The 13,687-nt window shown below is 44.6% G+C and overlaps 1 protein-coding gene across 1 annotated transcript in view; it reads left to right on the forward strand.

The window, feature by feature from the left end:
* Positions 1-13,687, forward strand: part of LOC126291777 (kallikrein-4-like) — an 88,551-nt gene that overhangs the window by 38,415 nt on the left and 36,449 nt on the right. Inside the window, exon 4 of the mRNA XM_049985467.1 lies at positions 13,104-13,287. Within this exon, the coding sequence (XP_049841424.1) occupies positions 13,104-13,287 (184 nt within the window). The remainder of the gene's footprint in view (positions 1-13,103; positions 13,288-13,687) is intronic.

The raw sequence follows: 13,687 nt of genomic DNA on the forward strand, positions 1-13,687 counted from the left end.
ATAACTACTACCTTTTTAGGCATGTCTGGTATATAAATATACATACAGGGTGTTACAAAAAGGTACGGCCAAACTTTCAGGAAACATTCCTCACACACAAATAAAGAAAAGATGTTATGTGGACATGTGTCCGGAAACGCTTAATTTCCATGTTAGAGCTCATATTAGTTTCTTCCACCTACGCTCAATGGAGCACGTTATCATGATTTCATACGGGATACTCTACCTGTGCTGCTAGAACATGTGCCTTTACTAGTACGACACAAGATGTGGTTCATGTGCGATGGAGCTCCTGCACATTTCAGTCGAAGTGTTCGTACGCTTCCCAACAAGATTCGGTGACCGATGGATTGGTAGAGGCGGATCAATTCCATGGCCTCCACGCTCTCCTGACCTCAACCCTCTTGACTTTCATTTATGAGGGTATTTGAAAGCTCTTGTCTACGCAAAACCCGGTACCAAATGTAGAGACGCTTCGTGGTCGTATTGTAGACGGCTGCGATACAATACGCCATTCTCCAGGGCTGCATCAGCGCATCAGGGATTCCATGGGACGAAGGGTGGATGCATGTATCCTCGCTAACGGAGGACATTTTGAACATTTCCTGTAACAAAGTGTTTAAGTTACGCTGGTACGTTCTGTTGCTCTGTGTTTCAATTCCATGATTAATGTGATTTGATGAGAAGTAATAAAATGAGCTCTAACATGGAAAGTAAGCGTTTCCAGACACATGTCCACATAACATATTTTCTTTCTTTGAGTGTGAGAAATGTTTCCTGAAAGTTTAGCCGTACCTTTTCGCAACACCCTGTATGCACTATGTAAAGACAATACATTGTTAACAAAAATCTCGTTAAGTTCGTGACTGATTTTCTTCAAATTTTTACACAATACTTGTAACACGACAAGGCCTGTTGGAATGGAATTTGGTTGAGCTCAACATTCGAATCACACACCTGCACAGCGTGCCAGGAAAAGAAGAACACACGCCGCCTCTGGCCGCTGGCCGAGATGTACGCACCCCAGATTATATAAGTGCATATACGTTTGTTTTGTACTGAGGATATGCTTTTCCGTAAGATACCGACCTTCCTTTTCCGCAGTTCCTCTTAATAAACCGCTGCCTCAGAATTCTTTCGTAGTTGCGTCTGCACTACATGTTAGGTAGGTGAGACAGTGTAAATTTTGCTGTGTTTTGACAACGAAGCAAATTTTAAAACAGCATCCAAAGAAATGTTTAGGATTTAATCTAAATTCTCTCTCTGAAAGTTATAAATGATTAGTAAACCAGGCGAAAATAAATCGCTGCATTTCCTTTGGAATACTTTTTAGATACTAATGTAAGCATAGGTGTCAGTAGATCTTTTTGGATGATCAGTTTACAACGGCACTTCCCCTCGAGTGCTCTGCATTTCCCCTACAATACCAGCATGTACCCCCCCCCCTTACCACCACCACCACTACCATTCTCCCCATGAATGCCCAGCCACCTGCGCATCTAGCTGCCACTTTATTCTGTGTGGCCTATATAGTAGCGCAGGGAGAGGTGCGGCATCCGGCAGCTTCGCTTGCGTATGTGCGTGACAAACGCGCAAGAAGATAGGTCTGCAACTATTCGGTAAAAATTTTTGATTTACACACACTTCATAGTTTTCTTCGTCAATGATGAACTGCTTATCATTTCGTTAATCGTCAGAGTTAATGTGATATTTCAAGATTAAGCAAGCTACCGCTAAAAAATCGAATATTCTGCAATGAAAAATAGAGGTCGCAATGAATTTGTGACTGTTACACATTAGTTAGGTCACATGTTGCTTCGTATCAAACGTACTTAACATATTGAACTATTCTTTAAACTTGGGATGGGACCTATAACTCGCTTTAAAAAAAAATGGATTTTATGTAGCACTCTCCATTGCACTTGCGTGGGCAGATGATAAAGCAGGAATGAAATATATATAACACCCTTGTATTTCATAAACTGCTTGAGGTACCAAAACAAGTTTTAGGCAAATGGTAGCACACAAAGAGTAGGAGAGTAGGTTGCCATATGGTTACTGTGCGTAACTTTCTTATCTAGCGCAATATACAGGTAATTACTGATTCTTTTCAGTGGAATAATACAGTTTTTTAAGTGACATCGACAGCAGCTGAAACAGGAATTGTTACAGTTTCCTAGAAGACAGAAGTACAGTAGTTTTAGAGCCGTGGCTCTGACAATCACAGCAGGATTCGTAACCATTGTAAGAATTGTGGAGTCAACTACCTAAGTGTTGTTGGATTGCTTCCAGCCACAACACATGAGTGCTTTCTGAAGACGATTTTGTAAATACTGTGAACAATTTATACATTATACAGACCTTTCCAAATGTAGTCGGTGAAATCAACAGAAAGCACATTTGTCTTGAACGCTCAGAAAATTCTGGTACAATGTTCGTGCCTGTAAAAAATTTTCATTTGATTGTACTACAAGAATTTGTAGATCTTCTCGGGAAATTCATTATAATCGATGTTGGATGATAAAGGAAGGAAAGAGAAGGTGATAGACTTCATTCTTCTAGTGTATTTCGCTTAATGTAAGAAAGGCAGCATCTTTACTACCAAAGACATGATGTGTATTACCTTTTATGTTCATCGCAGGTGAGACATATCCATTGTCAAAGCATTTTGCAGCTTTTACGGTCAATGTGTTCTAGAATCTGGGATAGAATATTTCGACAATCGCTTTTCCAGGCCACGACGAATAACTGAATATACTTAAAGATTGGTGCGCATTAATGGGAGCATATTTTGCAAGTGCAAACTTCACCAGAATTTGCTGCCAATACTGTGAAGTGTAGCATGTTCCCCACAACACTGTCATTGACCTTTCCCGATTATTGATGAGCAACATACAGCAGAAATCGAGCATTCTGTACATGACACTTTACAACGAATGTTAAGAGGCCTTAAAATGAAGCTGTCCAAATGAGACCGTTTTGAAAACTTTTTCTGACATAATAAAACCAAATTTTCATGTGTTTCTCAGTTATGATACTTTAACTTTATTATCGCCTGACGTTTTAAAACAATGACACAAATAAAAGATTAATGAATTACCATATGTAAATATAGTCTGTAATTTTGCTGTCACTTCAACATACAACGTATCCAAAACCAGTTAGATGTGACGATAGTTGTTGGCGGTCCCATAAAGGACGCCACGTAAAAGCACCTGCTGTCAAAGCTTCTGCTGCAACAGTTGTTTTAACAGTACAACAAAAGAAACACACGTGCCTGCAACAGTACTGACTCTTTATATGAAAGCACGGTGTCTGTTCTTTTAGAGGTGTCCGAAAGAAGAGACACCATGCAGAATCCGCAGGTGTTATACGTTATATGTAAATTGAAGGTGGAGGTGGGAAGAAAGGAAAGGAATGGTGTCAGCTGCTTTGGGACATTATGCGGAACGTGCGGCGTTGAATGAAAATGTGTACCGGATCAGGATTCGAACCGAGGATCTCCTGCTTACTAGACAGCTTGCGTTAACCACTGTGCCATCTTTTCTTTTTCTTTTTTTTTTTAAGGAGAAACAGGAAACTTTATTATTCACAAAATAATCATAGTACGTCCTTATACAATGTCACATTACAACTGTCCTGGAAGGAACCTCGCTGCCGTCCTACTATGCAGCATGAAATAACAACAAAATCAAAGTGGGGCTATCTCTGGAACCCTTAAAAAAGTATTTATAGATATTAAATCAAAATTCGAAGTAACATGCATTTGCTAACTGGGCAAGTGTTAGTTCTTCCTGGTTGGCAAACTGGCGCAATTTTCCTAGCTGATCACTTTACTTGGTCGGTTTCACAACGACAGCACCGCCGCTCATCTTTGCGCACCTGGCATGCCCTAAGTATATGGCGGGTCCTCAGAAACCGTTACTAGGAAATTGGCATACCAGTCCTTGTACCTTTGTAGCCGTAACAGTTTTGTGTGTCCATCTTGCAAGTATAGGCAGTAATCCAGTATCTTCAGACGTGTGTCTCTATAGATGTAATGGACCGTCATACTTGTGATTCACGCCAATACGTTCGTATTATGACGCGGAAAATACGTTTCCTCTGGAAAAGTACTATGTCGGAAGATATTGCCGTATACATAGATCGTCAGTATCGGGCACGCCGCATTGCTGACACATGGGCGAATCCGCCAAACGTATTGCGTGTTTTTTATCATTCGTAGGGTATTTTCGGTTCACTACAATGTACCATGTTGATCTGACTGTTGTAAGTAGGTGGGGGTGGTGGACCGTGCGCCACACCACGTGCCAAATAACGGCTGTATGTTTCCGTTCCACCCTATTCCGAGCGATCTATCGAAGAGGCAGATGGTACACGTCCTTCCATGTCGACTGTCGGGACGTCGGTGAACGCTCGGACGCAGTGCTGTCGCAACTGCTGGACTATCTTGTCACGCCTCACATTCCCACAGAGTGCCACCTATCTGCACCTGCCTAGTAAGTAGAAGCTCCCGGGTTCGAATCCCGATAGAGCAACGGTTTCATTTGTCGTTGCGGATTCCGTGTAATTTCCTAATGCAGCCATTAGCAGTGATCCTCTCCCTTCTCTTTCCTTGCCTCCTCTCTCAACCTTCAGTTTACGTATAATGTATAACAGCTATGGGTTCTGCGTGGTCTGAATGAACAGACACCACACGTTCATGTAATCTAACAGGCCTAGTTGGGCAATGGATCTACCATCTTCAGTGTGGATGCATAAATACATCCGACCTCCTCTGTGAAGCCGGCCGTTGTGGCCGAGCAGTTCTAAGCGCTTCAGTCCAGAACCGCGCTGCTGCTACAGTCGCAGGTTCGAATCCTGTCTTGGGCATGGATGTGTGGGATGTCCTTAGGTTACTTAGGTTTAAGTAGTTCTAAGTTCTGGGGGACTGCTGACCTCAGATGTTAAGTCCCATAGTGCTTAGAGACATTTGAACCATCCTCTGTGAATCTCTGAGAGCCAACATGGAGGAAAAGGACTGAGGATAGGTGGTGTTCGATGGGAGTGTGGATTGACCGTGAGGTATACGGATATAGTCCGCGCGGTTGTCATACCGCTATGTCCTAGATGTGCAGTGGTGAACACAGCTGCCTAGAAAGCAGGAGATCCCAGTTTCGAATCACGGTGCAGTACACGTTTTCATTCGTCGCCGCCGATTCCGTGTAGTGTGACAATCCGACTGACAGCAGTGATTCGTCCCCTTTCCTTTCTCCCCCCCCTCCCCCCCTCCACCTTCAGTTTACATGTAAAGTACTGACTCTGCTACCCGCAACAACAGCCGAATGACGCCGGCGTTGGCCGAACGCAGCCGGAGACACTCGAACGCCCTGGGCGCCGATCTGTGGAGCAAACATGTCTGATCCGCTCCGCGCTGCTATGATAGCAGCGCCACTATAATGTAACGCACGAAGCAGCACTGGTTTGTTTCGCCAGCGCTGCGCTGCTTTGATCGTGCAGCGCCACTCCACTATAACGGCAGCCTTAGTGATAGCTTTAGTCCTGAATAAAGTACCATTCAGCCCATCCACAACTGCCGGCAAACTAACCGTAAACTGTTGTCTGCTGAAAGCGGCGAACAAGAAAACTTTGGCACTGCAAAACACTACAAAGAGAAACGAACAAACAAGCGCTATCGCGGTAAGAATTTGGTTAAAACACGGCGGGCATTGGAGCAGATGAGATGTGTTCCCAGTCTTACGTTTCTCAGCTGTTCTGACTCCCTGAGTGCCCTTCAGACCATGCAACACTTGTACCCAGCGGATGTAGTGATCCATGATGTCCTACTCCACCTGCAACGGCAGGGGAAGGAGGTTTCTCTCTGCTGGGTGCCAGGACACGTTGGTATTAGGGGAAACGAACTGGCGGATGTGGCTGCCAAAGATGCATGTTCCCTCCCTCACGTTGTTGAATGTGCCGTTCCCCTCCATGCTATAACCTCCCTTTTGCGTTTTCGTGTTATGCGTCAATGGGAAGAGGAGTGGGTGACAGTCGGTGAAAATAAGCTGTGTCTGGTCAAGGCCACCACGCGCCCATGAGGTTCTCCTGACTCGCCTCCGCATCGGGCACAGTCCCTTAACACACGGTTTTTTACTCCGGCGGGAGGACCCCTCAATCTGCAGTGCTTCTGGCGTCCAGATTACTGTCCGCCACGTTTTACTTGACTGTCCTTTATTCTCTGACCAGAGGGCGGTGGTTTCCTCGCCACCGGATTTGCCCTCTATTTTGCAAGGGGACGCAACGACTGTGGTTAAAGTCTTACGGTTTTGTGTCCTGTCCAATTTGTTGCCACGGGTTTTAGGGAGAGGATTTTAATGTGCTGCTGGGTGACTGGCTCACCCAGGTTTTAAGTAAGAGGTCCGCCAGTCACGATTACCTACTTGTTTCACTTCGATTTCTGTTCTCTTTTCCTTGTGTTTCCTTTCCTTTTTTAGTGTGTTTCTTCTCCTCTTGCTTTGCCTCTGCATGTGAGGATTTGGAACTGCGTCAGGTCTGTGTCTTTTAGCCGTTCTCCTTGTTCGCTGTCCGTCTTCGTGCCTTCACCGCATGTGTTCCTGTTTCTATGCGTTCGGGCGCTGATGACCACGCTGTTTAGCGCCCGAAAACCTCAAACCACACACACACACACACACACACACACACACACACACACACACACACACACACACACACACCATACTGTGACGACCAAAGACTTTGCAGTGTGCACAATGCTGCTTGCACCACAGACTTTGCTCTGAACTGCTCCAGTTGCTCTTTTGGTGTGGGAGCGTGCTCTTTGGCACTTGGTTGCTGGGGAAGGGGGCAGGGGAGTAAACGTGCGGGACTAGTGTTGTGACCGTAGAAAATTTTAATTTTTATTCTTGCTTTTGTGACCATAATAAGAGTCCATGCTCCATAGGCAAACAGCCAGCCGACATTAAGAAATAGTCCACCAGGACGTAGGGACAAGATAAGTGGCGGAGGCTGCCAAGTATAGCTTGTTGATCAAATAACTTAGTGTTTGACTTCTTGCCAGAGGAAGCAGCATGAATCAAGCTTGCGTAATGGAAGACGCAAACACCAGGGCGATAATACAGCAAGAGAGAGTGTCAGTCACGTGCAGAAAAGTCTCGTGTGGAACCAAATTAAGTTGTGTGCAGCTAGAAACGAAAGTGTGGTGCGGAACTGTAGGCATTCTTGCGCAAGCCGACCAATTAGAAACGAGAGTGTCGTGTCGAACCATAGGCATTCTTGTCCTATCCGATCACTTAGGAATGAAAGGGTCGTGTGAAACAAATTAACTCGTGCGTACCCGAGTACATGGGAGACGAAGTAAAAGGCCAGCAGCGATATAGCTAGAGGCAGAGATTCAGATGCAGATTCAGAGCCAGTGCCGCAGTTTGGAGATTCCGCAGCGAGATGCCAGCAGGGCCGATTAGGCCGTTAGCAGGCGATACAGCTGATAAAGACTTCAACTATGAGAAGACGGTGATAGACTCTGGTGGACACTCAGGAACTGCAGGTTAAGTAGGATTTTTGAGTTTCCTTGGAATAGTGTTGAACAGAGGCTACCAGTCTTTGTCTCAGTTACTTACAGAGATTTCAGTGATAACCAAGAACAAGTGATTGCTTTGTGCTTGTTTCTTATATGTACCGGCAATTAGCTTTGAAGTTGTTGTTGTTGTGGTCTTCAGTCCTGAGACTGGTTTGATGCAGCTCTCCATGCTACTCTATCCTGTGCAATCTTCTTCATCTCCCAGTACCTACGGCAACCTATATCCTTCTGAATCTGCTTAGTGTAGTCATCTCTTGGTCTCCCTCTACGATTTTTACCCTCCATGCTGCCCTCCAATACTAAATTGGTGATCCCTTGATGCCTCAGAACATGTCCTACCAACCGATACCTTCTTCTGGTCAAGTTGTGCCACAAACTTCTCTTCTCCCCAATCCTATTCAATACTACCTCATTAGTTATGTGATCTACCTATCTAATCTTCAGCATTCTTCTGTAGCACCACATTTCGAAAGCTTCTATTCTCTTCTTGTCCAAACTATTTGTCGTCCATGTTTCACTTCCATACACTCCATACAAATACTTTCAGAAATGACTTCCTGACATTTAAATCTATACTCGACGTTAACAAATTTCTCTTCTTCAGAAACGCTTTCCTTGCCATTGCCAGTCTACATTTTATATCCTCTCTACTGCGACCATCATCAGTTATTTTGCTCCCCCAATAGCAAAACTCCTTTACTACTTTAAGTGTCTCATTTCCTAATCTAATTCCCTCAGCATCAACCAACTTAATTCGACCACATGCCATTATCCTCGTTTTGCTTTTGTTGATGTTCATCTTATATCCTCCTTTCAAGACACTATCCATTCCGTTCAACTGCTCTTCCAAGTCCTTTGCTGTCTCTGACAGAATTACGATGTCATCGGCGAACCTCAACATTTTGAATTCTTCTCCACGCATTTTAATACCTACTCCGAATTTTTCTTTTGTTTCCTTTACTGCTTGCTCAATATACAGATTGAATAACATCGGGGAGAGACTACAACCCTGTCTCACTCCCTTCCCAACCACTGCTTCCCTTTCATGTCCCCCTTTGAAGTAGCAAGTCCGAATAAGTAGACTGAATCTTACTAGGGGTTTATGGTACAACACCTCACATAAGTATATGTGAGAATAAATTTGGTAGAAACTAACCAATCTTTTCTGCCTATTGCAATTCTGTGACCTATTTTCAGGAAACTTATTTGCTTCAAACCAAGGAGATTCTTTCCCTCTCATCTCCGATATAAAGGCTGACAGCAATTTACAACTAACCCACTGTCGTTAACGTCCCGATTGCGCCACGCAGTTCGCACTTACTTCATTCTGGTGTAGTTAGGCTGTGCCGGGACACGGCACTAGTTCCTACTTGAAATCTGTCGCTAACATTTCCTCTGGCCGAGGTCGTCTTGGGTAACGTAAAGTTCACAAGCATGCAAATACTACATGATTTTGACGTCAGACGCACTTACCAAAGACCACAGAAACTTTCATTAACATTCGACGCTGAGTGCTGGGGAAAAACCATATTGTATACCATAATTTTGTATCGCAACTTGCGTATTATGAAAGTATGTCTTTTCAAGGCGGTGGCATGTTGAAGATTTGTAAAAACATGTCGTTCTTCCTATGATTTCTTATACTTAAGTAATGTAATGACGTATCGGCTGTTGAAGCCTTCTGCCCTCCTAAGTTCTATTAGGTGTACAACTTTGCTTCCGCCGTTTTGCGATAGACGGCAGTAGTGGAAAGTAGAGGTGCAAGTCGTTCGTCGTAAGTGCCATACAGCAAGCTTAGGCATTTGAGAACATAACGCCATCAAAATATCAGTCGACTTTTAACTGCATCATATAGTTATTCTCGACTGTATGCGTCAACTTATGAGCCCAATTCTCGTCATGTGGGGGAGGTTTTAATTTTCTGCTTTGATGTGAAGAAATCTGCGGCTGAAGCTCATAAAAAGCTGGGTAAGACCTATGATGAGACGCCTGTTAGTGACAGAAGTCTGCAGAAAATGGTTTCCATGCTTCAAAAATGGTCCTTTTGACGTTGAATACCGGCATGGTTGTGAAAGAGAGAGAGCTTTCGATGCTACTCCAATCGACGGGAAAAATTACAGGAGATTGTTATCAAAAGCAGTTGATGTGTTTGAGCCGAGCACTGAAAGACAAACGGCCACACTAGAGAGAGACATGACAAAACGATTTTTCTGCATGACAGTGGAATACCCCACCTCGAAAATCCTGTCAAAGCATACAATGAAATGCAATATTTTGTGTTCAGACATAATGCCCTTTCTAAACTCTGAGAAGCTCATCTGCAGAAACCAGCACAGTTTTAGGAAACAGCGGCCATGCAAGACACAGCTGGCCCTCTTTGTGCATGATATACAACAGGCTCTAGATACCGGCTCCCAAGTTGATACCATATTTCTCGACTTTTGAAAGGCGTTCGACTCAGTTCCGCACTGTCGCTTGCTCCAAAAAGTGCGCGCTTACAATGTATCCGATGACATATGTGGTTGGATAGAAAGCTTCGTAACAGTCAGGGAGCAGTATGTCGTCCTGAACGGGGTGACTTCAACAGAAACAAGCGTCACTTCAGGTGTGCCCCAGGGCAGAGTAATAGGTCCTCTGCTTTCTACGATTTACATAAAAGATCTGGTTGATAGTTGATGGTTGACTGTTTGCCGATGATGCTATAGTCTACAGGATAGTAGTATCACACGAAAGTTGTGAACAAATCAATGAGGATTTACAGAAAATAAATGCATGGTGTAATGACTGGCAGTTGTCTCTCAATATTAGTAAGTGTAACACACTGCGTACAACAAGGCGAAAATCCCTATTAATTTACGAGAACAAAATAAATGCCCAGTCTTTGCTAGCGGTAACGTACGTCAAGTATCTGGGTGTGACTATTCGAAATGATCTCCGTTGGAATGATCAGATTACACAAGTAACGGGCAAGGCGAACTCTGGATTGCGGTTTATTGGTAGAATCCGGAAGCGATGCAGTCCTTCAACACAGGAAATAGCTTACAATACGTTAGTTCGTCCAGTCTTAGAGTCCTGTTCGTCTGTCTGGGACCCTTACCAGTTGGGTCTGATTCAAGAGATTGAGAAGGTCCAAAGAAGAGCGGCAAGATTCGTAACTGGTACATTTAGCCATCGCGAGAGCGTTACAAATCTCATACAAAATTTGAAGTGAGACATACTTGCTGATAGACGACGCTCTAAACTAAATGGGCTGCTCAATAAATTCCGAAATCCGATCTTCGCCGAGGATGTAGAGCATATATTATTACCACCAACTTTGAAATCGGGCAATGGTTCAAAGATGAGGGAAGTAAGAGCTCGTACTGAAGCGTTCAGACAGTCGTTTTTCCTTCACCTGATCCGCGAGTGGAACAGTGAGGGGGGGATATGACTTTGGCCACACCGCTTGGTGGCTGGGGGAGTATAATGTAGATGTAGAAATGGAACGTTCTACCCCACTCCAGATATTCCTCCCTCTGATCACACCTTTCTATATCTATGACACACTTGCGGTCATATGAGCAAGTGCAAAATTGGTTCGATTCATGGCTCTCCTAAAAAGATGCCCAGTTTATACACAGCGGGATTTGTATGCTGCCCTAAAGCTAGGAGAAAGCCAACGATGGCCAGTACTTTCAATCGTAAATTTTTTGTAAGTTTTTCACAATAAATTCTCGAACATCGAGAGACAACGGCGAAAGAGAAGTTGTAGACCTGTTAAGTTACGCTACTGGCCATTAAAATTGCTACACCAAGAAGAAATGCTCATGATAACCGGATATTCATTGGACAAATATATTATACTAGAACTGACATGTGATTACATTTTCAAGCAATTTGGGTGCATAGATCCTGAGAAATCAGTACCCAGAACAACCACCTCTGGCTATAATAACGGCCTTGGTACGCCTGGGCATTGAGTCAAACAGAGCTTCGATGGGGTGTACAGGTACAGGGGCCCATGCAGCTTCAATACGATACCACAGTTCATCAAGATTAGTGACTGGCGTATTGTGACGAGCCAGTTGCTCGCCCACTATTGACTAGACGTTTTCAGTTGGTGAGAGATCTGAAGAATGTGCTGGCCAGGGAAGCAGCCGAACATTTTCTGTATGCAGAAAGACCCGTACGGAACCTGCAACACGCGGGCGTGCATTATCCTGCTGAAATGTATGGTTTCGCAGGGATCGAATGAAGGGTAGAGCCACGGGTCGTAACACATCTGAAATGTATCGTCCACTGTTCAAAGTGCCGTCAATGCGAACAAGAGGTGACCGAGACGTGTCACCAATGGCACCCCATACCATCACGCCGGGTGATGCGCCAGTATGGCGATGACGAATACACGCTTCGAATGTGCGTTCACCTCGATGCCGCCAAACACGGATGCGGCCATCATGATGGTGTAAACAGAACCTGGATTCATCCGAAAAAATGACGTTTTGCCATTCGTGCACCCAGGTTCGTCGTTGAGTACACCATCGCAGGCGCTCCTGTCTGTGATGCAGCGTCAAGGGTAACCGCAGCCATGGTCTCCGAGCTGATAGTCCGTGCTGCTGCAAACGTCGTCGAACTGTTCGTGCAGATGGTTCTCGTCTTGCAAACGTCCCCATCTGTTGAATCAGGGGTCGAGACGTGGCTGCCCGATCCGTTACAGCCATGCGGATAGATGCCTGTCATCTCGACTGCTAGCGATACGAGGCCAGCACTGCGTTCCGTGCTACCCTCCTGAACCCACCGATTCCATATTCTGCTAACAGTCATTGGATCTCCGACCATGGCAAGCAGCAATGTCGCGATACCATAAACCGCAAACGCGATAGGCTACAATCCGACCTTTATCAAAGTGGGAAACGTGATGGTACGCATTTCTCTTCGTTACACGAGGCGTCACAACAACGTTTCACCAGGCAACGCCGGTCAACAGCTGTTTGTGTACGAGAAATCGGTTGGAAACTTTCCTCATGTCAGCACGTTGTAGGTGTCGCCACCGGCGCCAACCTTGTGTGAATGCTCTGAAAATCTAATCATTTGCATATCCCAGTATCGTCCTCCTGTCGGATAAATTTCGTGTCTGTAGCACGTCATCTTCGTGGTGTAGCAATTATAATAGCTTGTAATTATTGAAGCCATAAAATTCATCCTTTCAGAAAACATTTTATATCTTAAATGTTTATTAGTATAACATTGAAGAATGAGATTTCATTGTTTCTACCTAAATTATTAAACTGCACATTTACATAAAAGAACTTCAAAACGAAAGTATTCCACAACATAAGGCGCCATTAAAATGCCAAACTTATTATGGAACACAGCAGTATCGAGTACTTCACTAGTCCAATGTATCGTATACTACTATACTCCCTAATGGAGACAGTTACATTTCTCGTTGAAGCCTTCATATCCAATATTTAGTGAATTTAAACTGGAATTGAAGTGCTCTGCAGTGAGCCTAGGGAGCCTGTGGTATTTTCCCTGCCTCTTGCAGCATGCAGCCGTCGTTCGTGATCGACTGTCAGGTTGTGGGCTTCGGGCAGACGATGCCTGATGGGCCGGTTGGCGTGGCGCACGTGATGAAGCAGCTGGTCGGCAGCAGCTCCCAGTGCGCGCACCTGCACCCCATCCTCTGGTTCTTCTCCTTCTGGATGTGCTCCGTCGATGTCAACAACAAGGTACATTGGTCTCTTTTTGTATATTGTTTACAAATTTTAAGATCTCACGTTGTTGTCGTGGTCTTCAGTCCAGAGACTGGTTTGATGCAGCTCTCCATGCTACTCTATCCAGTGCAAGCTTCTTCATCTCCCAGTACCTACTGCATCCTACATCCTTCTGAATCTGCTTAGTGTATTCATCTCTTGGTATCCCTCTATGATATTTACCCTCCACACTGCCCTCAAATACTAAATTGGTGATCCCTTGATGCCTCAGGGCGTGTCCTACCAATCGATCCCTTCTTCTAGTCAAGTTGTGCCACAAACTCCTCTTCTCCCCATTCCTATTCAATACTTCCTCATTAGTAACGCGATCTACCCATCTAATCTTCAGCGTTCTTCTGTAGCACCACATTTCGAA

Source organism: Schistocerca gregaria, chromosome 9, assembly GCF_023897955.1.
Source record: "Schistocerca gregaria isolate iqSchGreg1 chromosome 9, iqSchGreg1.2, whole genome shotgun sequence".
Taxonomy (NCBI): Eukaryota; Metazoa; Arthropoda; class Insecta; order Orthoptera; family Acrididae; genus Schistocerca; species Schistocerca gregaria.